This window comes from Phycodurus eques, chromosome 2 (genome assembly GCF_024500275.1).
Source record: "Phycodurus eques isolate BA_2022a chromosome 2, UOR_Pequ_1.1, whole genome shotgun sequence".
NCBI lineage: Eukaryota > Metazoa > Chordata > Actinopteri > Syngnathiformes > Syngnathidae > Phycodurus > Phycodurus eques.
The window spans coordinates 32,574,967-32,598,812 of record NC_084526.1 but is presented as its reverse complement, the minus strand read 5'-3'; the positions used below and the strand labels follow the sequence as shown (position 1 = coordinate 32,598,812).

General features: G+C 44.6%; 1 protein-coding gene across 10 annotated transcripts in view; it reads left to right on the top strand.

Moving 5' to 3' along the window:
- neo1a (neogenin 1a) overlaps window positions 1-20,659 on the top strand; it is a 209,475-nt gene extending 188,816 nt beyond the window's left edge. For 3 of the 10 annotated variants that reach the window (XM_061670361.1, XM_061670360.1, XM_061670356.1), the window contains exons 17-29: window positions 76-308; window positions 5,205-5,343; window positions 6,412-6,519; window positions 6,700-6,894; window positions 10,414-10,446; window positions 10,690-10,758; window positions 11,897-12,032; window positions 12,714-12,958; window positions 14,872-14,964; window positions 15,249-15,416; window positions 16,766-17,053; window positions 18,108-18,244; window positions 18,775-20,659. In XM_061670361.1, the coding sequence (XP_061526345.1) occupies window positions 76-308; window positions 5,205-5,343; window positions 6,412-6,519; window positions 6,700-6,894; window positions 10,414-10,446; window positions 10,690-10,758; window positions 11,897-12,032; window positions 12,714-12,958; window positions 14,872-14,964; window positions 15,249-15,416; window positions 16,766-17,053; window positions 18,108-18,244; window positions 18,775-18,927 (1,997 nt within the window). In that variant the 3' untranslated portion in view covers window positions 18,928-20,659. The other 7 variants (XM_061670365.1, XM_061670358.1, XM_061670359.1 and 4 more) reach the window with 7 other exon arrangements.
- The last annotated feature ends 3,187 nt before the right edge of the window (window positions 20,660-23,846 follow it).

The following is a 23,846-nucleotide window of genomic DNA, read 5'->3' as shown; positions in this document are numbered from 1 at the left end:
CATTCATTTCTTTGTGTTTTAATCTGCTCATTTTAATTTGTGCGCTTGCATGCGGGTTTACTGCCTGGTGGGCAGACCCCATAGACCCTGATGTTGACCTATACGAACTCTTCCATGCTCCATACACCCCAGTACCAGATCCCAGCCCTATGATGCCACCTGTGGGTGTTCAGGCCTCCGTGTTGAGCCACGACACCATCAAGGTGACCTGGGCAGACAACTCGCTACCCAAGAACCAAAAAATCACAGATAACCGCTACTACACAGTGCGCTGGAAGACCAACATCCCTGCCAACACTAAAATGAAGGTATGAGTCTTGTTCAGTAGCACATAGCTTTACTCATTCAATCAATATTGTGAAACATAGACAAATGTCTTTAGCCGCTAATAGCTTTGTTTCTTTAATTACCTTTTTCATAACAGCCATTTTGAGCAGGGAGGCCCCCTCTGGAGCCAGGCCTGGAGGTGGGGCTCGAAGGCGAGCGCCTGGTGGCCGGGCCTGCACCCATGGGGCCCAGGCACAGCCCGAAAGGGTAACGCGGCTCCCCCTTCCCATGGGCTCAGCACCTGTGGGAGGGGTCATAGGGGTCGGGTGTAGTGCGAGCTGGGCGGTGGCCGAAGGCAGGGACCTTGGCGATCTGATCCCCGGCTACAGAAACTGGCTCTAGGGACGCGGAATGTCACCTCTCTGGCAGGGAAGGAGCCCGAGCTGGTGTGGTAGGTCGAGAAGTTCCGACGATATATAGTCGGACTCGCCTCCACACACAGCTTGGGCTCTGGTAGCAGTCCTCTCAAGAGGGGTTGGACTCTCTTCCACTCTGGAGTTGCCCACGGTGAGAGGCGCCGAGCATGTGTGGGTATACTTATTGGCCCCCAGCTTGGCGCCTGTACGATGGGGTTCACCCCGGTGGACAAGAGGGTAGCCTTCGGGTGGGGGGGACGGGTTCTGACTGTTGTTTGTGCCTATGCACCAAACAGCAGTTCAGAGTGCCCACCCTTTTTGGAGTCCTTGGAGGGGGTGCTGGAGAGCGCTCCCGCTGGGGACTCCATCGTTCTGCTGGGGTACTTCAATGCTCACTTGGGCAATGACAGTGAGACCTGGAAGGACGTGATTGGGAGGAACGGCCCCCCCGATCAGAACCCAAGCGGTGTTCTGTTATTGGACTTCTGTGCTCATCACGGATTGTCCGTAACGAACACCATGTTCAAGCATAAGGGTGTGCACCTGGCACCAGGACACCCTAGGTCGCAGTTCAATGATCGACTTTGTGGTCGTGTCATCGGACTGCATGTCTTGGACACTCGGGTGAAGAAAGAGGCGGAGCTCTCAACTGATCACCACTTGGTGGTGAGTTGGCTCCGATGGTGGGGGAAGATGCCAGTCCGACGTGCCAGGCCCAAATGTATTGTGAGGCTCTGCTGGGAACGTCTGTCAGAATCCCCTGTCAGAAGGAGTTTCAACTCCCACCTCCGACAGAACTTTGCTCATGTTCCGGGAGAGGAGGGGGGATCGAGTCCGAGTGGACCATGTTCCGCGCCTCCATTGCTGAGGCGGCCGACCGTAAGGTGGTCGGTGCCTGGAGTCCTATCGGGCTTTTTGGCCGGTGGGACTCCTGAGGCAGCTGATGGATAGCGGCTGGCCAAGCGGAAGACAGCTTTGGTGGTCGCTGAAGCAAAAACTCTGGTATGGGAGGAGTTCGGTGAGGCCATGGAGAAAGACTTCCGGGCGGCTTCGAGGAAATTCTGGTCCACCATCCGGCGTCTCAGGAGGGGGAAGCAGTGCACCATCAACACTGTGTATAGTGGGGATTGGGCGCTGCTGACCTCGATTCGGGACGTTGTGAGTCGGTTGGGAGAAGACCTCCTCAATTCCACCGACACGCCTTCCCATGAGGAAGCAGAGTCTGGGTTCTCTTCGGCGGGCTCTCCAATCTCTGGATCCAATCTCGGGTTGAGGTCATCGAGGTGATTAAAAAGCTCCTCGGTGGCAAGGCCCCGGGGGTGGATGAGATTCGTTCCTCAAGGCTCTGGATGTTGTAGGGCTGTCATGGTTGACATGCCTCTGCTACATCGCGTGGACATCGGAGACAGTGCCTCAGGATTGGCAGACTGGGGTGGTCTTCTTAAAAAGGAGACCGGAGTATGTGTTCCAACTTCAGGGGGAACACACTCCTCAGCCTCCCTGGTAAGGTCTATTCAGATGTGCTGGAGAGGAGGGTCCGTCGGGAAGTTGAATCTCAGATCCAGGAGGAGCAGTGTGGTTTTCGTCCTGGCCGTGGAACAGTGGACCAGCTCTACACCCTCGGCAGGGTCCTCGAGGGTGCATGGGAGATTGCCCAACCAGTCTACTTGTGTTTTATGGACTTGGAGAAGCCGTTCGACCATGTCCCTCGGGCAATCCTGTGGGGGGTGCTTCGGGAGTAAGGGGTAACCTCCTGATACGGGCTGTTCGGTCCCTGTACGACCGGAGTCACAGTTTGGTCCGCATATCTGTCAGTAAGTCGGACTCGTTCCCGGTTTGGGTTGGACTCCGCCAAGGCTTCCCTTTATACCGATTCTGTTCATAACTTTTATGGACAGAATTTCAAGGCGCAGCCGAGGCTTAGAGGGGCTCCGGTTTGGTGCCCTTAGTATTGCATCTCTGCTTTTTGCAGATGATGTGGTTCTGCTGGCTTCATCAACCCGTGATCTCCAACTCTCACTGGAGCAGTTCACAGCCGAGTGTGAAGCGGCTGGGATGAGAATCAGCACCTCCAAATCTGAGACCATGGTCCTCAGTCAGAAAAGGGTGGAGTGCCCTCTCCAGGTCGGGGATGAGATCATGCCCCAAGTGGAGGAGTTCAAATACATTGGGGTCTTGTTCAGGAGTGAGGGAAGAATGGAACGGGTGATCGACAGGCGGATCTGTGCAGCGTCTGCAGTGATGTGGACTTTGTATCGGTCCGTTGTGGTGAAGATTGAGCTAAGCCGAAAAGCGAAGCGCTCAATTTACCGGTCGATCTACGTTCCTACCCTCACCTATGGTCACGAGCTGTGGGTTGTGACCGAAAGAACAAGATCCCGGATACAAGCGGCCGAAATGAGTTTCCTCCGCAGGGTGCTCTCCCTTAGAGATAGGATAAGTAGCTTGGTTATCCGGGAGGGGCTCAGAGTAGAGCCGCTGCTCCTCCGCATCGATATGAGGTGGCTCAGTCATCTTATTAGGATGCCTCCCGGACGCCTCCCTGGTGAGGTGTTCCTGGCACGTCCCACCGGGAGGAGTCCCCGGGGACGACCCAGGACACGCTGGAGAGACTCTTGGCTGGCCCGGGAATGCCTCGGGTTCCCCTCGGAAGAGCTGGATGAAGTGGCCGTGGAGAGGTCTGGGCTTCCCTGCTGAGGCTGCTGCCCCGGCGAATACTTAATGTTTTGATCATATGGCAAGAAGCAAAATCATGCATTGTAAAAATGCATTATACAGCGGTAGAAGGGTTTTCCAGAATTTGGAGTTTCAACTTTGGGGATGCGTATTATACATGGGTGTGCATTATACATGAGAAACTATGGTACACACACAGAAAATATATTTCCATGATACTTTGTTGAGTTGTGGCATTGAGGAAGCCATACATTTTAGAGGTGGTATTTATGTTCCCTATTTAAGTCACTTGCCGCGTGATTGACTGGCCACCAGTCCAGGGTGTACCAAGCCTCCTGCCCAAAGTGAGCTGTAATATGCTCCATACCACCCTCAACATAATGAGGATAAATTCTATTGAAATTACCGTATTTTCACGACCATAGAGCGCACCGTATTAAAAGGCACAGTCTCAGTTATGGGGTCTATTTCTGTATTTAACACATACATAAGGCGCACCGTATTATTGGGCGCAAGTATGGTAAAACATACGGTAGCATGCATGCACATTAAAACAATGTTTTTAAAAAGGCAAGCGGGAGCAAAACTGAGTTCGGTTGTACTTTATTGAAGTATTTAACAATGTACTCACGTTATTTTTTTATCAATCCTCATCCACAAATCCATCAAAGTCCCCATCTTCTGTATCCGAAATGAACAGCTGGGCAAGTTCTCAATCAAACATGCCAGGTTCGAGTCGAACAACAGTGCAAGCAGACACGTTAGCCCAAGCATCCACAATCCATTCACAAATTGTGGCGTAACTCGCCCGGCACTGCCTCCTAGTCTTAGTAAAGCTGTGTTCGCCATCTGTCATCCATGGCTCCCACGCCGCTAACTTCACTTTGAACGCCCTGTTTACACGGATATCCAGCAGTTCGTCAAGCCTCCCGGAATGATGGCAAGCCCCGAGTTACTCCCGGCTGATCTTCGCTCATCAATCCATCGCTCGAGTTGGTCTTCGAACTCGGGCCACCTCGCCTTGTTTCCGCTTTTTGTTTTTCTTTTTTTCCGCGGAAACTCAGCTTTGTCTTCTTGACTTGGCCAAGCTCGTTTTCCTGCTTCCTCCATTTGCGAACCATGGATTCGTTGATCTTGAATTATTTCGCGGCTGCTCGATTCCGATGTTCCTCCGCGTAACTGATAGCTTGCAGTTTAAACTGTGCTTCGTAAGCGTGTCTCTTCGTAGGTGACATTTTCGGGGGTCCTTAGCCAAAACGATGTTGTTTTGCACAATGCACACCCCGGCAACATATACCTACTGTGGGCGTGGCTTTAGCATCCTACTTCACGCACCCTTCCCCTGTCCTAAGCCACGTCCGGTTTTCCTCTGTGTAAACAGTGTGTCGGCAGGAAATGCTAAAAAAAAAAAAAAAAAAACGTCAAGCGGAGCGCTCATCAGAGAACAACATTTGTAGATGTTGGAACTCGGTGCACACACAAGGCGCGCTGCATTATAAGGTGCCCTGTCCATTTTGGAAAACATTTAAGACTTTTAAGTGCACTTTATGGTCGTGAAAATACGGTAGATGGATGGATGTTTTGGTCAATATGGCAGACATTTGGCCAAGTATGCACACTTAGTGTTGTTATCAAATAAGATATAAAGTGGGGGAAATGACAGTTTCTTCTCTTTAAATATGATAAAAACAAAGCCCTTTACAGCAATCTTTCTACAAGTGCAAAAAAAGTGTAAACTCCTCAACAGTGATCCAACTTGTATGAGGTGAAGATGTGAATGATGGTTCCACCAAAACAACTTCCATGACATTCTAAAGCAAATGTGTCTTGCTCTCTTGTCCACAGATTGCCAACACCACCAGCCTGAACCACATGGTGACAGGGTTGAAGCCCAACACGTTGTATGAATTTTCCGTCATGGTGACCAAAGGCCGACGCAGCAGCACATGGAGCATGACAGCCCAGGGCACCACGTTTGAGACCAGTATGATCACTGCACACATTCATCAAAATGTGACAAACACAACATCTCTGTGCTTAGATAACCATTCGTCCATTTACTGTACGGCTTATCCTCTAGGGTCACGGGTGTGCTGCGCCTATCTCAACTGACTAAGGGCGAGAGGCGGAGAACACCCTAACCCATTGATTATATTAAAGTCAGACAAATATATGAACTCACCAACACCAAGACAAGACTTTTGGAAGTCGAGACCGAGTCAAGACTAAGACCGAGACAACCCGAGAACAAAACAAGACCAAGACCGAGACAAGCCGAGACTGTGACAAGCCGTGACCAAAAAAAATCTATTTTAAAAAGCATGACAAAGTTGAACAGTTAAATCGCATTCTCTCTTTAATATTAATTTTCTTTTAAATACATTTGACAACTAAAACACGTGTCTGCAACTCTTTCAAAGCACAACATGCAAATATCTCAAATGGTAAAAAGAAATTTCAACTAATTTTCAACTTCTACTAAAAAAAAAATAATAATAAAAAAAAAGAGAGAAAAATCCTTGTATGTACTTAAAATTGAGATTTAAATCAGAAATGGCTTTATTAGCCAAGTATGTTAAAAGGTTGCATTTAGGAAACAAGAGACTACAGGATTTTGCAGCCTAAACGTGCATGGCGGGGTCTCATAATAATGCCAATTTAAGGTGGAATAAAAACCTCTTTCCAGAAAAACTAAATTAGATTTGTTGGTATTACAGTACTTACAGTTAACATTAGCTTACCCGTTTTTGTTTTCTTTCGATATGCCACCTAAAGTTTGACGTCCCCGTCATTCCCTTAAAAAGTTTAGAATTGCCTATAGGTAGCAAAGCACTACTAGTCTATCAGACATTGCAATTATCTGACTAAATGAAGCTCCTCCCCTCACTTCAACATAGCTCCTTGGCACCAAGATTCGAAAAGATGGCGCCAAGGCAATACCTTTAGATGAGACAGGAGGAGTTAGTGAATTTGCAAATATTTGGGAGAATTCTGTAACATGTGCTAAATCAATCCCCCCGCAGTCTATATCCTCTTTCAATTCTCTCCATAGTTCCTAGTTCTTCCCCCAAAGATGTGACAGTAGTCAGCAAAGAGAACAAGCCTCGGACCATCATCATCAACTGGCAGCCTCCCTCTGAGGCCAATGGAAAGATCACCGGTAAGTCTCAAAATGTTGTCATGGTCTCATTCAGTTTTTTTCCACACACTCTGTATCAGAAATATAATCTGTGTATCTCAATGCGGCCTGTTTAAAGTCATTGACAGTTCCACAGGGACAAGAATTTGCATTAAAGTCATCAAACTGATGGATTAAACCTCTCTTCACCCTCTTTTATAGGTTACATCATCTACTACAGCACAGATGTCAATGCTGAGGACCACGACTGGGTTGTTGAACCTGTGGTGGGCAACCGCCTGACCCACCAGATCCAAGACCTGACTCTAGACACAACATACTACTTCAAGATTGAGGCTCGAAACTCAAAGGGCATGGGACCAACATCTGAGGCTGTGCAGTTTAGAACCCCAAAGAGTAAGTTTCTCTAAAATAACTATACATGAGGTGCAATTAGAAGCACCCGTAATTTGGGGGGACTATCAAATTAAAGCCTTTAGAAGTGTTATTTTGTACCTAAATAGAGACCTCTTGCGTATTTGAGTCTTTCACAAATTCCTGCTTGCTTTATCAAACTCACCATCTACTTCATTGGGTTACTTATGGTAAATTATAGCTAATACTTCCCCAAATAACTGTAAAGTGCAGAGTATCTATGTATCACTGGGTCAAAACAAAATGCTAGATCAAAATGGTTAATAATGAAGAAGTACCCAATTTTTCAGACTATAAATTGCACTTTTTTCATGCTTTGGCTGGTCCTACGGTTTATTCCCAGGTGCGATTTATATATGAAAATAATTTCACGTTCGTTATTTTTATACTGACAGACAGAGGGCGCTCTAGGCTTGTGTGCCAGTATCTGCTACTCCTGTACCACTTAAAATTTTAAATGTAAACAACTTATTAAAACAACTGAGAAAGACTGAACACAAATGCCCACCCCCCCAAAAAAAAAATCAGATTCTCCAGATTACAAACTGCAAGTAGTGAAATATGCAGCCGAAAATGGTCATCGAGCAGCAGAAACAAAGTTTCGAGTGAGCGAGAAACTGAGGCACTTGCGAAAAGCGGAGGATACTCTAACTCTTATGAAGAAAACATAAAAAGCTATCGTGGCCTCAAAGCTAGATGGCCACAGCGAGAGGAACAAGATCACAAATGGGTGCCTGAACAACATGCTGCTGGGAGAGGCTTGTCAAAGGTGCAGTTACGTCTCCACGCCCAGGTAGTTACCAAGGCGATGAATATAAATGACTTTGCGGGAGGACTTTCTTTGTATTACCGCTACATGCAACGCAACCACATCTTTATCAGACGACGGACAACATTGTCCCGAGGACGGACAACTGCCAGCAGTCAACAGTTCCCGTGAGTTTCTTAAAAAGTAAGTAATTGAGCACAACGTGACACCCGATCATATTATTAACATGCACGAGGTCCCGCTGACGTTTGACATCCCGATGGGCCAACGTGTTGCAGAGAGAGGGCAAAAGAGTGTGAACACGGTGACAACTGGTCATGAGAAATCACACTTCACAGTGGTGCTGGCATGTTGTGGCGATGGATCAAAATGGCCACCAATGGTCATTTTTAATCAGAAAACCATGCCAAAAATCCAATCGCACTCAGTTGTCGTGGCCGTGAATGAGAGAGGGTGGATGGATCAAAAAATGGCTTACAAAGTGCTACACTAAGCGTCCGAATGGCTTCTTTAGAACACGCAAAGCTCTGCTTGTGATGGACAGTATGCGAGCGCACATCACGCCACAGTTCAAAGATAAATTAAAGGTTTTCAACTCCATCCCTGCCATCATCCCTGGAGGCGTAACCAAAGTACTCCAGCCACTTGACATCTCGGTGAACCGGAGCTTTAAGGCAGTCTTGCATCACTTGTGGGAGCAGTGGATGATGGATGGAGAACAAAGCTTCAAGGCAACCGGGAGGATGTACCATGCAACTTTCTTGCAAGTCATTGGATGGATCAACAAAGCACTTCAGTGATAAACGAAAGCATCATGTCGGGATTCAGAAAGCCTGGAATAATTCTAACTGGAACTGATGCTGTGACTTTGTAAAAACATTAAATATGTTGGAATATTTGTTGAAAACATGAAAAGACTGACAGGTATTTAGTACTGAATTCCTGAGATATAGCGCAAAACTCTTTTTCACCTTCTCAGATTTTTTTGGGCAGGGCTAAAACAGGGGCGTGCTGATGCAACTAGTGAACAGCACGAGTCAGCCCTCCCCCACTATATTAAGCATCTTCACTGGCTATTCAGCACAATTGCCATTTTCTTATTGATAATTTAGCCCATTTCTACCACTATGGCGTGCAATTATGTGTTATTTGGGCTACAATGTCTCTGCTCTGTGACCTCTAGCGGGTTGGACGGGCCCCAACGCTGGTGTGCCAGATTGCAGGTGGGTACTAACTAGCCGCTGGCAGGCTGGCGTGTGGCAGCAGAGCCATCGTGTTCACCGCAGCATTGCTCCGAGCGCCGCACGGCAGCCCACCAGCGGCTATTTAGTAGCCGCCAGCTGTCCGGCGCATCGGCGTTGGTGCCCATCCAACTCGCCACAGCCGCGCCCCGTGCAGGCCCTCACAATGGAGACACTTATATAGCTGTTTATTATGTGCGCTAGCTAACGAGCTAACTGGCAAGCACGATAACGAGGCAGCGAGCTCGCCGTATGACGTTGGCTCGTCCAAGAAGTCGCCACCTCACTTGGTTTTGTGTCGTGTGTGTCTCCACATAACAGCGACACATCACGGGAAGTTAACTGATTAATACACACAGCGACAGTCAGCTTGTGGCTGTGTTACCCACACACTATCAGTGTAACACAGACATGTATTTGATTGACAGCTGCAGGGGGAGCATTCAGCTAACATTCCCACAAAGTCCTGCCGCTCGAGGGCGGCCATTTGGGAGCCTTATTTTATGTACTTGGCGGGTTTATTTATTTATTTATTATATCATTTAAATTCAGTAGACGTGTTCACAACATTCTTCTCTGTGGTGTGTCAAATTGTAGACTTTTTTTTTTTTTTTTTTTTTTCACAGGGTCTGAAAAAGATTTTTTTTTTGCTCCAGTGCAGAAAAATAATATCTCTGTTTTTATATATATATATATATATATATATATTTCCCCCCCAAGCCTTTACCGTATTTTTCAGACTGTAAGTCGCAGTTTTTTTTTCATAGTTTGGCCGGGGGTGCGACTTATACTCCGGAGCGACTTATATGTGAAATTATTAACACATTATTATATATGATTTGGAGTGACACTGATGGTTTGGTAAACTTGTTAGCATGTTCTTTATGCTATAGTTATCTGAATAACTGTTAATATGTTACATTAACATACCAGGCACGTTCTCAGTTCGTTGTTTATGCGATGTAACGTTAGCTGAATGTGTTATGTTAGCATACCGTACACCTATTCGACATGTTGTTCTCAACTCTATTTTTATTTTAAATTGCCTTTCAAGATGAAATGTCTGTTCTTGGTGTTGGATTTTATCAAATAAAGTTTCCCCCAAAATGCGACTTATACTCCAGTGCGACTTAAAGTCCGGAAAATACGGTACTCTCTTTGTAAATCTTCACCAAAGTATCATTAGATGAGGTGTGCGTGTCTTACGGTTCTGCACATTTTCATTAAAAACCTTCTCAAGTGTAGCAGGGTTTGAAATCAGAGCTTTCCATTACTATTTGTTGGAAACTTTAGTCATTGACTTTTTTCAGCTTGTATATGCTGTAGTGTGCTTTTGTTTTTTTGTTTTCACTTGACTCAATTTCAAATTTTACTGCCTCCCACCTCTTCAGACTTAATCTCTTGCTCTGTTTCCATCTCACTTGCTACTCTTTTAAGATAACCTGTTATTTTTTTTTGCGTTTTCTTTTCTCCCTCTCTGCTCTCCTTAAGCTGAGTCCTCTGACAAAATGGCGAATGACCAAGGTAAACTCCACTCACACTTCATCTTTGTGTTCACACTAATGACTCTGCTCCTCTTGCCAAAGATTTCCAACTTCTGGGCTGGTCCAAACTTTGGCTTTTGCCTGTAGCAAGTTTCAGATCACAGTTCAGTATAGCCCATTGGCCTGGCATGTTTTGACCGAGACCAGAAGCCATACATCAAGTTAAAGACTTCCTGTAGAACCCATTTTCCCTCATGAAACCGCTCTTTGTGTCCACCTACAGCCTCAAATCTTCCATCAAAGCCTGGACCTCCAGGGAACCAACTTCCCCTTGATCCTGGATCAGCAGTTGGTAAGATTTTCCACATTTTCAGTTTAACCGACACAAATTCTAATCATGTACATATGGCATGCAAACTAAAGATACTTTATTTATGGCCATATTTAGGTATGGCCATTAGGACAGATTTGTTGATTACTAAGAATTTGGTCAATTGTGCAGGACTGATGGTTGACTTATTAAACACCTAACCTACAATTCCATTACAACATGCTGGCAATTTTGACTTGAGTTTGTTGTCACATTTCTGTGGGGCCAATTGTACATTACTCGTGCACTCACTGTAGTAGTCTCGCCACGCTGCACTATTTGTATATCTGTTGTTGACCACTACTGGCCACTCATGCCATCTGCATGAGTGGTAGCATCTGCTCCATTTGCACACTGACTAAGGAGTATCTGCAACATTTGCACAATCAACATTGTCCCAGATTATCGCACTACTCGCTTGAAGTCTCGGCCCCCTTTGCACAATGGTCATTGCACCGGACCTTTGCAATATTAGTAATTCGAACTGCTCTAAGTGCTAGAGGACTCTGCATCTCTTTGCACATTTGTAAAAAAAAATAATAATAATTTTAAAGTAATAAAAAAATTTACCGGCATTACCAGGTAACCCTTTATTGCTCAGTGACTGTTTTTTGTCAATGTCTTTATGTCTCAAAAGTGTTCTCTGTCAATTGACTGTCTGTTGTCGTACTAGAGCGGCTCCAACTACTGGAGACAAATTCCTTGTGTGTTTTTTGGACATACTTGGCAAATAAAGATGATTCTGATTCTGATATATTTGGGTGCCTATGAAAAACATACCACTTCTGGCCACAACTCTTCAACGCTGCGAATTGAATTTTTTTTTATGGCCACCATCAGTCATGGGCCCTTTGAAATTGTCATCATTTTTCTCCATCTTAGGGCCTCCTGGCTATATCCATACAATGAGTCCAATGAGCAGCAATATTGAAACAAGAGTTCAGAGCAAATCCCTTTGAAAATAATATTGGGGGGCAAGGGGGACAATTGATTATTTTCTCCATAGTCCATCAAGGACATTTGGTCAAATGCCCATCCCTTGTCATGATAGATGCAGCATGTGTCTTTGTTACTGTCTTGACAGTGATCATGTTAAATGGTCAATTATGTCTTTTTCTAGGCAAATCAGGGATGGGAAACAGTGAAAATCACATCCTGGTCATCGTCATCATCATCTCAGTGGGAGCATTCACCATCATCGTGGTGGTTGTGGGGGCATTCCTGTGCACACGTCGCACCACGTCACACCAGAAAAAGTAAGGAAAAGCCATGACAAGGTCAACTATTTCCCTTTTTTTGGTCCACAAACCCTGCTTCTCTCTGCTGATGGTGTTGATGTTACTTATTAGTCCCCATGACAACAAGGATTGGATTTACAGAAGGCCTGCTACTTCCATCAAGGTTTCCAGTCAGTCATAATTCTCAACCAATTATTTTAAAAAACAAAAAAAGATATCTAATGTAGCCGATATTGTGGTTATTTATGATCGTATCGGCACACATTTTTGTCTGTTCTCTGCCGTTTGTAACATTGTAATGATTCGATTACATCAGTGATTTCCCACCTTTATGCAGCCAAAGCACATATTTTACAATTGAAAAATCTCACGGCACACCAACAAACAAAAATGCCACAAAAGGTAGATTCATGAATTACTGTATGTACTTCCTGGGATCAAATAGAAGACCATTCATTTGTTCTGCATGCCTCACTGGCATAAATAGAGGAACACAGATACATTATTTCTTGCAAGTATAAATTTTTTGAGCAATTTGATAAGTTCACACCTGAAGAGCGCTCATGGCACACTAATCTGCCACAGCACAGTGGTTGGGAATCACTGGATTACATGGACGACAGACAGTTTTATGGTCTGATGGCCTTCTTCAGCGTGATATCGTTTTCTCCATTACCCCTTGTCCATTGTGTCACACAGGAAGCGGGCGGCCTCCAAGTCCTCCAACGGCTCGCACAAATACAAGGGCAACTCCAAGGACCTCAAACCACCTGATCTTTGGATCCACCATGAGCGGCTGGAGCTCAAACCAATGGACAAGTCACCAGAGCCAAACCCAGTCATGACCGAAACACCCATCCCCCGCACTTCCCAAGACATAACTCCAGCTGACAGCGCCATGGACAGCAACCCTCACCTGCAGCAGAGGCGCAACTCTTATCGTGGTCAGTCTGTGGGGAGAATACCAGTTCATTGAATGTTGTGCTCGCACGATGTGACTCAGGCTTTTGACTCAGACAGTCGCTGGTCGGTGCTTGTTGTTGGTGCTTCACTAAGGTTGAGATGAAAGGGAGATTGGAGACTTTGTTATAAGCTTTAGGTGGTGTGTCAGTTGTTTGTATGTTACTAGCATAATTTTAAAATACTGTACAGTGAAACCCGCATTTATCGCAGAGGATACTTTACGAACGCACCCATGATAGGTGACAATATGATTTGGAGTCCGTTTGTATATAGTTCTACCCCTCCCACACACTTTAAGCTTATTTAGACTTATTAAAGCACACGTTTTAAAATATTCCTTAGCGCCTGTTCTCACTCTTGCTGTCGAGAAATGGGAAATGTTCGTATAACATCACTTTAAAGAAACCAAAAGACTCGCTTGAACAGTTCTCCAAATAAGAGGCACAGTATGCTTCCTTCAAGCTGTGTGTCATTCCCAGTTGAAGGTTATTCTAAAAGTGACACATAAAACAGAAGAGAATTAAACGTTGTATAGTTGAACACCAAAATGTTAGACCAAACCATAAATCCATCCATCCATTTTCTTTAGCGCTTATCCTCACTAGGGTCGCGAGCTGCTGGAGCCTATCCCAGCTATCTTCGGGCGGGAGGCGGTGGACACCCCGAACCGGTCGCTAGCCAATCCCAACCCATACAATTTCCTTTGATAAAAGTCCGCTAGCTTAATGCTAACATCTCATGTGAAACACCGTAGAGAGGCTAACGTACATTAGCATAGATACTGCAGTAATTGTAAACCTTTGAAAAAGTGCGACTTTTAACACACGGACAGCATACAAGTATACTGACAGCCATATATTCTCTGCTCTGTGGGAACAACGAATATTAAAATGGAAAATTGTGGTACTGGTTAACACTGAAGGGGTGTGTCCTCTTCTTCTTCCTGTTAATTGGGCTGCATCTCTTCCAGTAGACCTCAGTCCTGCCTGGCTTGTTGCATCACAACGTAGTACTACACTGAAGGCGCGCAACTCTCAAGTCAGACTTGCATGTGTTCTGTAAAAACCCATAAGGATCATCGCTCAAACATCTTATCTAACTGATAAACCGTAATACAGTGGAGGTTCATTTTTCTAATTTCCACTGTAGGTTTGCCCCTTTTGCAGTACACGCTACCTACATGGTTCTAATCGCTACAGGTGCTTCTCTGCTGTCAAAACCAGGTACCTGTTCAGCCAGGGCTCCTGGTTTTATAGATGGGTCGTGTAAACCACTTCTCGTCAGTCATTCGTCAAGCAGATTTGTAATTGTCATTGGGAAATGTGAGGATTCCCAGTTAAAAATGACAAATATAACCAAAACAGGCTCACGTGAGCTTACCATGTTTTGCTCATGCTCCGGAGGTTGCAGTAGTTTACTCCTCACTACGAAAGTGTCTCGTTTCTGTGGCCACATACTATTGAATGCTAAGTAAATGCAGGAGCTCCTCCTTCTCCTCCATTGTTGTTCTTTGTTAGCGGGTCATGCTCTAGCTCATACATTCAATTAGAAGCCTGTTTTACAGTTTCACAGTAATGTTTTGGAGTTCTGCACTCACTGTGTTCCGTTTTAAATTAGTTTTAGTTTTCTTCATCATTATGCCAGTCATATGCATGTTTCTCATACATGTCATGTTTACATCACCACCGCTACACTTTCTTGCATCAAAGGTGATTCAGTTAATCAAATGACCGTCTCCCAATATCTTTTTATATACCGTTAGATCAACATTTATTTAAAAAAAAAATAATAATTCAAAACGTTTTAAAGGTCCCAATGTGTAAAATGGATTGCTCTCCAAAAAGAGCAGAGTAGCAGCGCTCTCTGATGGGCTGGTTTCCACCGTACTTTTTAGGCCATGAATCAGAGGACAGCATGTCGACCCTTGCAGGCCGGCGGGGGATGAGGCCTAAAATGATGATGCCTTTTGACGCACAGCCGCCACAGCGTAAGTGTGTGTGACAATAGGTGTGTCTGAATGTGTTTGATAAGAGAGCTTGTCATTGTTTACAGCTAGCGAGATGTCTCTTTGAAACCTCTTCTGAAAATATGGACAAATGGGAGCACCACGTCTGACATCTTGTGCTGTAATTTATTGATTGTTGATTATTTTGTTCTTGACAGAGTATGAAAGTGAGTGTGTGTGTTTGTGTATGGGAACGGCAGTAAATCCACGTCCCTCATCATCAGCCTTCTCTCATGATAAACCTCCATGTCCATTTGAATCCACAGCTGTAATTAGTGCTCATCCCATCCATTCCCTCGATAACCATCAGCACCATTATCACATGGGCAGCCTGGCGTCACCCACACGCGGCTACCTCTACCACCAAGGCAGCGGGCACCCCCGCCCGCACGCCTGCGGCCCCATCTCGCATCTAGACAGGGTGGACTCCACAGGTGAGACACTGCCCCGTGCTGGTCAGTGGCGGTATTACAAAAGAGGACAAAGCAGTCATGGTCATTCACTCATTTTAATCCAAAGCATGTTTTCGCCATCATATTTTACTTTTCTGTAGTTTCATTGTTCTCTGCTTCACCTGCTTTACTTGTTCCTACCACAGACATAATTCAATGAAGTCCACCATCAAAGGTCCCATTAAATGTGCTTTGAATTGTTGCAGCAGCTGTTGCTGCATGACATGAGCGTTTTTTTTTTTTTAGAGTGGAAAGGATTTGGTATGAAGGGAAGTGACAGAAGTGGGGAACAACATATGGCCAGAATTGAACAGCCACATTTGCATTTTCTTGTTGCTGCTGCTTTTTTAATTTAGCTTTTTGCTTGAAATAGTTCTAAATATTAGTTAAAGAGAATTGTGTCAAAACAGAAATAGAACTAGGTGAAATCCGTGTGAGCAATTGTATGCAGGGCTTCTTTTCTCAAACTACGGCACACTATAAATGCTACTTTGCTTTTTGAGAAACCTCTTATTCACTGACTGTAAGGCGGCAGGCATATGATATGAAACTTTCAGTATGTGATGTGATTTTTAAAAAGTCTTGATGAAGACAAAATAGCTACAGAAAATACAGACTCTTCTGGTTTGATAGGAAAACAAGTTATGATCTGCTTTGAAAGAAATTGAAAGTTAGTGATATTTGGTTTTGCGGCTGAAATTTCCCCTCTACAGGTGAACTTCATTTGATCTTCTCGAAACTCTTAAATGCACGTGTCCAACTGTTCAATGTTTAGTACTTTTTGCACATCTTGCCTTTGAATAACAAGAAGCTGAAAGACAAAATTCACAACAGGCGTTTGATTTATGAATCCCCCAATACCTTTGCAAGGTCGACCACTTCTATGCCTTTCTGTGACTCTTCCAGTCTTTGTATAACTGTTGCAACCTCCTGTGACGCTCATATTTCCACATGCTGAAAAAAATCCAGTATACTGTAGGTCAACATATGCTAAGCTGTTCAACAAACACGCTTAGAGAGTTATTGGTGACAAAGCAAGAAGTTAAATTTAAAAAAAAAATTTTATGCCAAAAGCGTTTTGGAGTGTTTCACTATGATATCTTTCAATAATTTGAGATTTTCTTGTCACTGGATGTGGGCCATGTTTTTAACTTATTAGATTACATGAAGAGCCAGCAAAAAAAAAAAAAAAAAAAAAAAAAAACTGCCGCATGCCGCAAATGCCCCCCGCTCTGAACATTGGACACCTCTTATCTAAACCTCGTCTATGATGAGAGAACAAAAACTGCTTCCTCATGGGTCTTTCCTCATCCTCCTCTTCTCTCCTCCAGAGTCGGTGAGGAATACACCTTGTTCAGAGTCTCTTCCTCCAGCCGCCTCGTCCTCGCAGGCCTCCTGCCCCTCAGAGATCCTGGCGGACCCTGAAGGCAGCTACCACGGCTCCACCACCACAGAGGAGGAGTCCTGCTACACCAGCAACCTGCCGCCCCTCCGCTCGGCCCACCCGCACGCCCACGCGCACCCGCTGAAGAGTTTCGCCGTGGCTGCCATCCCAGCTACGAGCCACCCTTGCTTTGAGTCTCCTGCCCTGCCCAGCACTCCCCTGCTAGCTCAGACTGGTGAGCAACACCTACTGCTGGCATTCTCATTGTGTTTTTCTCTAACACGGATTTAATGTGTGGAGTCACTCACCACAACATTTGGTACACCTGCACCAGGCAATGATATCCAGTAGAAGAGCTGTAACAAATCATCAACAGACATATCCTTCCTCTAGCAGGATAAAAGTACCCGAAAAAAATCCCAAAAGACCCAACTTTTTCGACAAGGGGAAAAGTCATTGGGCTCACCGACTGCTCGCACCAACAGCGGGAGGTGGAGGGCTTGTGTTACTTTACGTGCACTGACGACTCCAAAAAAAAAACAAAAAAAAAACAGCTCATACCGCTGATGGAAAGTTTTAGCGGTTCTGAAACCGTGACTTTTTCAAACTGCAGTATACCTAGTCGAGATGCATCGTGGTCTATCACTTAGCTGTACTAAGTTAGTCAGTTAGTACCCGCTCCAGTACTTGAATTTTGACAACTTTTTCGTGCTTTGGAAATCTGTTACAATTGACCTAACGGCGTAGGTTAGCCTACTAATATTTACCACCAAAGATTTTGAACATTGTTTAGCATCAACTAAAAAGTGTGAATTTGAGAACATTCTCCAATTTCCTCTGCTAGATAGTCCTTAAAATCCTTCGTGATGAGTCTTATCTAACAAGTGACTCATCTGACTTTTACTGTAACATTAATTGATAAGAACATTAATCAACATTTAATATAGTTTACCATTACATCAGCCTTTTATACTCACATCTTGGTAATGAAAAGCGTCACTTGTATAACATCATATTTTTTCATTTTATAAGATAACAAATGTTGAAGCCATAATTTATTCACCATTATCATGATAGAGTGATGATTATACTGTGCATTTGAACAGTATGCATTATTATTTTTATCCTATTTTATAATATACTGCAATAACTGTGCCACGGGAATGTTCTTGACAACATTTTTGAAATTCAGACAAATCTGGACAAATTGTTGTGGAAGTGAATTTCTATAGGTTGGCATCTCTGGGGTGCTGATGAATTTTCTGCTTCCGTGTCGTCATCTGATTCAGGGCCTCCAACACACCCCCACGTTGTTAAAACCGCCTCCATTGGGACTCTAGGAAGGACTCGAACGCCAATGATCGTCAATGTGCCCAACGCCCCTGACGTCCCAGAGACGAGCAAGATGCTGGAGGATGTAGATACTGTGAGTATAGCGACCTGCGCTGAGTGCCTGTAACACTGCAGACGGGTCTCATGTTGCTGACGATTGAATTGTTTAAGTGACCAAACATGGATGTGCTAGAAATATAACTTTCACACTTTCCTTCCAAATCCAGGTTAGGTTTTCTTTGGGCACTGGATTGTATTACTAGCTCCAGATGTACTTTGATTTTAACAACGTTTTCTGTTTCCTCTTTCTCTCTTTATTCTTCTTTAACTTCATTCTCATCCTCTTTGCTGCCTGTATTTGATCAATCCATTTACTTTTTTATGGCTGACCAATATAAAACCCACAATTGGAATGTTTTTGCTTCTTTTCTTCTGCTGGTTTGCTTTTCTTTCATCTGCTACCCCTTTCTGGTCATGTTACTTACCACGCTTCAGTCCCATTGAGCCATCATTCCCCAGCTCGCCTCACCCCATCCATTAGACCCCACCCCCCTCCCCAATGTCCTCTGTGAAAGGTCCCTGACTGACCCTCTCCTCTTCTCCCCCCCCCCCCTCCCCCTCCAGGTGCTTGCCTCCCTGCCCCCCTGCCCCTCCCCCGCCCCTCGCAGTAACCCTGTTCCTCTCCCTCAGAGCTATGAGCCCGACGAGCTGACCGAGGAGATGGCCCACTTGGAGGGCCTCATGAAGGACCTCAACGCCATCACCACAGCACCATGAACATCCACTCACACACATTACACACACATGACACACGCACATATTCTACAGCGTACAGATAAACCATTGGTACAGGAAAGCAAATAAAAAAACATACACTTTGGGAGCGAGTGGCCCGTGGACACAAAATGACTTCCCTCCCACCCCCCCACCCCCAGAAAAAAAAAAAAAAAATCATCCAGCAAAGAAAAAAAAAAAACTCCTAGGAACTTGTTGCGGCTCACCTTTCTTCGTCTCAGGAAGGAGATGGCCATTGGAGGGAAGCAAAGTGTGAGACGCTTCATCTTTTTACGAAGAACCATTCTAGGAGACAATGAACTCGGTCAAAAGATTGTGATCTTACATCCTTCGCAAAAATACAAACACCTTTTGTATGTTTGTTCGGTGCCACATGAAGATGCGCGTCTGTCAAAAGTCCAACAACATGCTGGTATTGATGTTGGCCCACACAGTCTCTTTGTGTTTCTTTTGTGCAGTTTGTATATCTATTGGGCTGTTTCAGTGAACATTGGACACCCGCCTTCTTTACAAGCCAACATTATTCCAACATATAGTCATGTATGTTCGTATCCCCTTGTACCATGATTTTGTATTGTTTTCTACGTTATTGTATTCTTTATTTTTTCCACACATATCCTTATAAACATGTACATATGCTGTTTTTATTTTTAAACTGCCTTCCTTTTATTTGGGATGCAAAGTGTCAAAAAGGAGTTCCGACAAGATTTCTTTTGAGCGGGGTCTCCCTTTTAAAAGCCTTACCACCATGTTTGCAGGTTGGAAGGTCAAGGTGACTCGGACTCAGGCTGCTGCCCATCCCCCCCCCCAAGCCCCTTCCCTCCCTGCCACACACCCTTACATTGCAGTTAAACAATCACCTACAATACACCAGTGTTTTATACAAAAACATATGTGAGTGTGTATGTTGTGGAATTTACACTACTTCCTGGTGCCCCTTAAATGCAACATTCTGGTTCTATTACACATCATAGCCATGTTGGCCTTTAGAATGGGATTTCCACCGACTTTATGTGCATCATAATTTTGGTATGAAGAAAAAAAATCTATTCACAAGCCTGATGTCAAGTCTACTTTCCCAACATCCTGTTACCCAAAGAAATGTAGTCAATTGTAATCTTTTCTTTTGTGATGTTTCACAAATGCCATTGTCACGAATGTCAATAATAATGTAAGAGATTCTAACAAGAGATACAAACTTTTTGTTTTTGTTTTGGGAGGGGGCGTAAGTTTGAAAACAAAACAAAGAGAGAGGGGGGGACCGGATTCCATTTGGGAAAATAATCTATTCTGATGTTAACAGTTGAACATGTATTGCACTTTTTCACAGTTTTTGAAAAGTACATTTCTTACATATTTTGTGTTTTGAATATCAAATGCTGTTTGTTTAATGTAGTGTCCTATAGGTAAAGCAGCAGGCAGCTGGTCTTGTTTTTATGTTAATTTGTTTGTTTGTTTGTTTTTCCCGCTCCAGAAATGATACGAATTTGAGCAGCCCAGTGTTGACTTTGCTGCTCATGATGAGGAATTATGTTGTTGCTTGTTCGTGTACAGAGCTTTCTTTGCTTTCTGGAGGAAAACCGAAATTCAGTGGCTTTTTAAGAAAACGTTGAAAAACATGTCTGGGGAGAAAAGGTTTTGTTTGTTTGTTTGTTTGTTTTTTAAATTGGTGTATACAAACTATTATGAATACTAACAAAATAAACGTTTCTCACTGTTTTATTTCATCACATATATCCAAGGAGATCAAGCAGGCAACAACTGTGTGCAATTGTTGTGGTACTGGGCATAGCATTAGGTACACCTGCACAATATAAATAATGCATAAAATATATTGTAGTAAGGGGATTTAACTCTAAATCTCTGATTTATATGCCATAGCAACAACTGCTGGCAACTGGTAAGTGATCGACAGATAAAATGAATGTTCATGTCAAGATGTGAACATAAGAAAACATATTTTTGACTTTTTTGATATTGTGTTTGTCATGAATATGAAGTTCAATTATTTTTCTTTTATATTTGTATCATGCTCCAGGAAAGGGCCCATTTCCTCAGACCCTCTTTAGCCCAGAGCTTGATTTAAAAAACAAAACAACAAAAAAAACGAGAATGCTCGGTCGATCTACGTTCCTACCCTCAGCCTATGGTCACGAGCTATGGGTCGTGACCGCAAGTACAAGATCCCGAATACAAGCGGCCGAAATGAGTTTCCTCCGCAGGGTGTCCGGGCTCTCCCTTAAAGATAGGGTGAGAAGCTTGGTCATCCGGGAGGATCTCAGAGTAGAGTCGCTGCTCCTCCACATCGAGAGGAGCCAGATGAGGTGGCTGGGGCATCTGATTCGGATGCCTACCGGACGCCTCCCTGGTGAGGTGTTCCGGGCACGTCCCACAGGGAGGAGACCCCGGGGACGACCCAGGACACGCTGGAGAGACTACGTCCTTCGGCTGGCTTGGGAGCGCCTCGGGATCGCCCCGGAAGAGCTTGATGAAGTGGCTGGGGAGAGGGAAGTCTGGGCGTCCCTGCTAAAGCTCCTGCCCCCGCGACCCGACCCGGATAAGCGGTAGAAAATGGATGGATGGATGTATGAGAATGCTCTAAATACTACGATATTGATAGGACTTCACTAGCATGACACATACCTTCCGGGTAGAAGCCATGTCAGCTGTTTTGGATATACTTTTAAGTAAACGTGGATGGTAACACTTTTAGCATACTGCTAATTATAATATGCAAACCTGTGCTCTCGTCAAGCCAGCTGCACTCCGATCACGAAGCCAAAGTCGGTAAGGCCATATGCGATAATACTGTAATATTCATCCATCCATTTTCCGTACTGCTTATCCTCACTCATGTCCTGATATAGTGGTGCCTCGAGATACGAGTGACCCGACTTACGACTTTTTGAGATATGAGCCATCGGCCGAGTTTTTGCTTTGACTTGCGAGTCCAAACTTGAGAGAAGTGGAAAGTCTCGGCGCTATCAGCTCCCCTTTTGTCTTTGTTCGAATCAATAGCTATAAAACTCTGTGGGCCAATTCACAGTATCATTGTTGTTATTTACTGGCCACTTAAATACAAGGATTTTTTTAACTGACTTTGCTGCCTATATGTCACTATCTCCTAACATTGTACTGCTTGGCGATTTTAATATTCACATGGACATCTGCAATAACCCAATTTCCAGCGAGTTCTCATCCTGTCTCAGTAACTTTGGTCATTAGCCATTAATTAACTTTTCACGAACTGCAAAGGACACATCCTGGATCTGGTATGCTGGTGTCACTACAAGCAACTTCAGTTCTGACTCACTCCCCTTTTCAGACCACATGCTCATAACCTTTTCCAATATCAACCCCCCCCCCCCCCCCCCCCCCCCCCCGCCGTATCTTTTAACCAAATCAAGAACATTAGCGCAAGCACTCCACTCTTATTAACAGCCTGCCCAGCACGGATTCACTCTCCACCCACGATGAACTGGTTACTCACTACAATAACAATCTCCATCATCTCCTCAACACACTTGCTCCGTTAAAAAAAAAAAAAACACATCTGTAGCTTTCACCACCACTTCACCCTGGTTCTCTCGTGCACTGCGACAATTCAAATCCAAACGTCGTCAACTCAAACGCCTCTATAAGAAAACCGAGGACACAAGGTCATGGGTAGTCATCTTAACCACTACAAAGATTTTTTTAATTCAAGGCAAATCTACATACTACACCCCCCAAATGCATCAAAACTTAGGCAAATCCAAGGCACTATTCTCCCTGCTTGGCAGTATTTTACACCCACCGGACTCCATTCCCTCCCACCTGTACTCATTGGTTTTCTGTAATTCCTTTGTCATTTTTGGATGAAAAATGTTCAAGTTTTACTCTGGTTTCTGGCATGGATATTTCAGAAATAATCTGTTGCTCCAAGCCCTCCACTTGCCAACTTCACCCCCTCCCTACTGTTTTGGTAAAAACTTGCCTCCTGTCTCTGGTCCCCCTCATCGCTAACATCGTCCACTCATCGCTCTCATCTGGTATTGTTTCCAGAGCATTCACAACTGCAGCCATAGCCCCAGTACTGGGGAAAAAAAAAAAAACAGTTCAGATCCATATAATTTCAATCACCTTCATCCCATCTCCGACCACACATTTCTCTCAAAGATCTTTGGCAAGACCTCCACTCTGGCTGCACTCCTACCTCACTTCCAACAATCTCTATGTACAATTCCAGTCTGGTTTCTGCCCCTTCATACAGTAGCACCAATACATCACTCATCAGTATGACCAACAAACTCCTCCTGGCACCAAATGCTGACTTACTCACCATCCTCGAACTCCTTGATGTGACTGCAGCTTTTGATACCATATCTCCCACCATCCTCCACCACATTTCCATTACACACACACACGCACACTTGCAGTATACTTACTTGTCTGTCCGCACCCAGTTTGTTCAAATGAAATAATTCTAATCCCATCCATCCCCGTTTCTTCTGGTGTCCCCCAGGGCTCTGTCTTGGACCGCCTCCTCTTTATCACCTTCATCCTCCTTTTTGGCAATATTTCCCATGAATTCAACTTACACTTTCACTGTTACGCGGATGACACCCAGCTCTACCGCTCCACCAAACCCACCGCCGCTCTTCCTCCCTCCTCCATTACCGACTGCCTCTCTGAACTCAAACACCGGTTTTCATCCATCTACCTACAACTGAACAATGATAAAACTGAAATCCTACTCATAGGTACCGAGTCCATACAAGCCAACATTGACAGTTTTTCCATTACACTTGATAAGTCCTGTCTCCCTCTTGCCTCAGGTTAAGAGTCTGGGTGTCATCCTTGACAGCACACTCTCCTTCGAAGCACACAAACATCATCACCCGGTCTACAGATTTTCACTT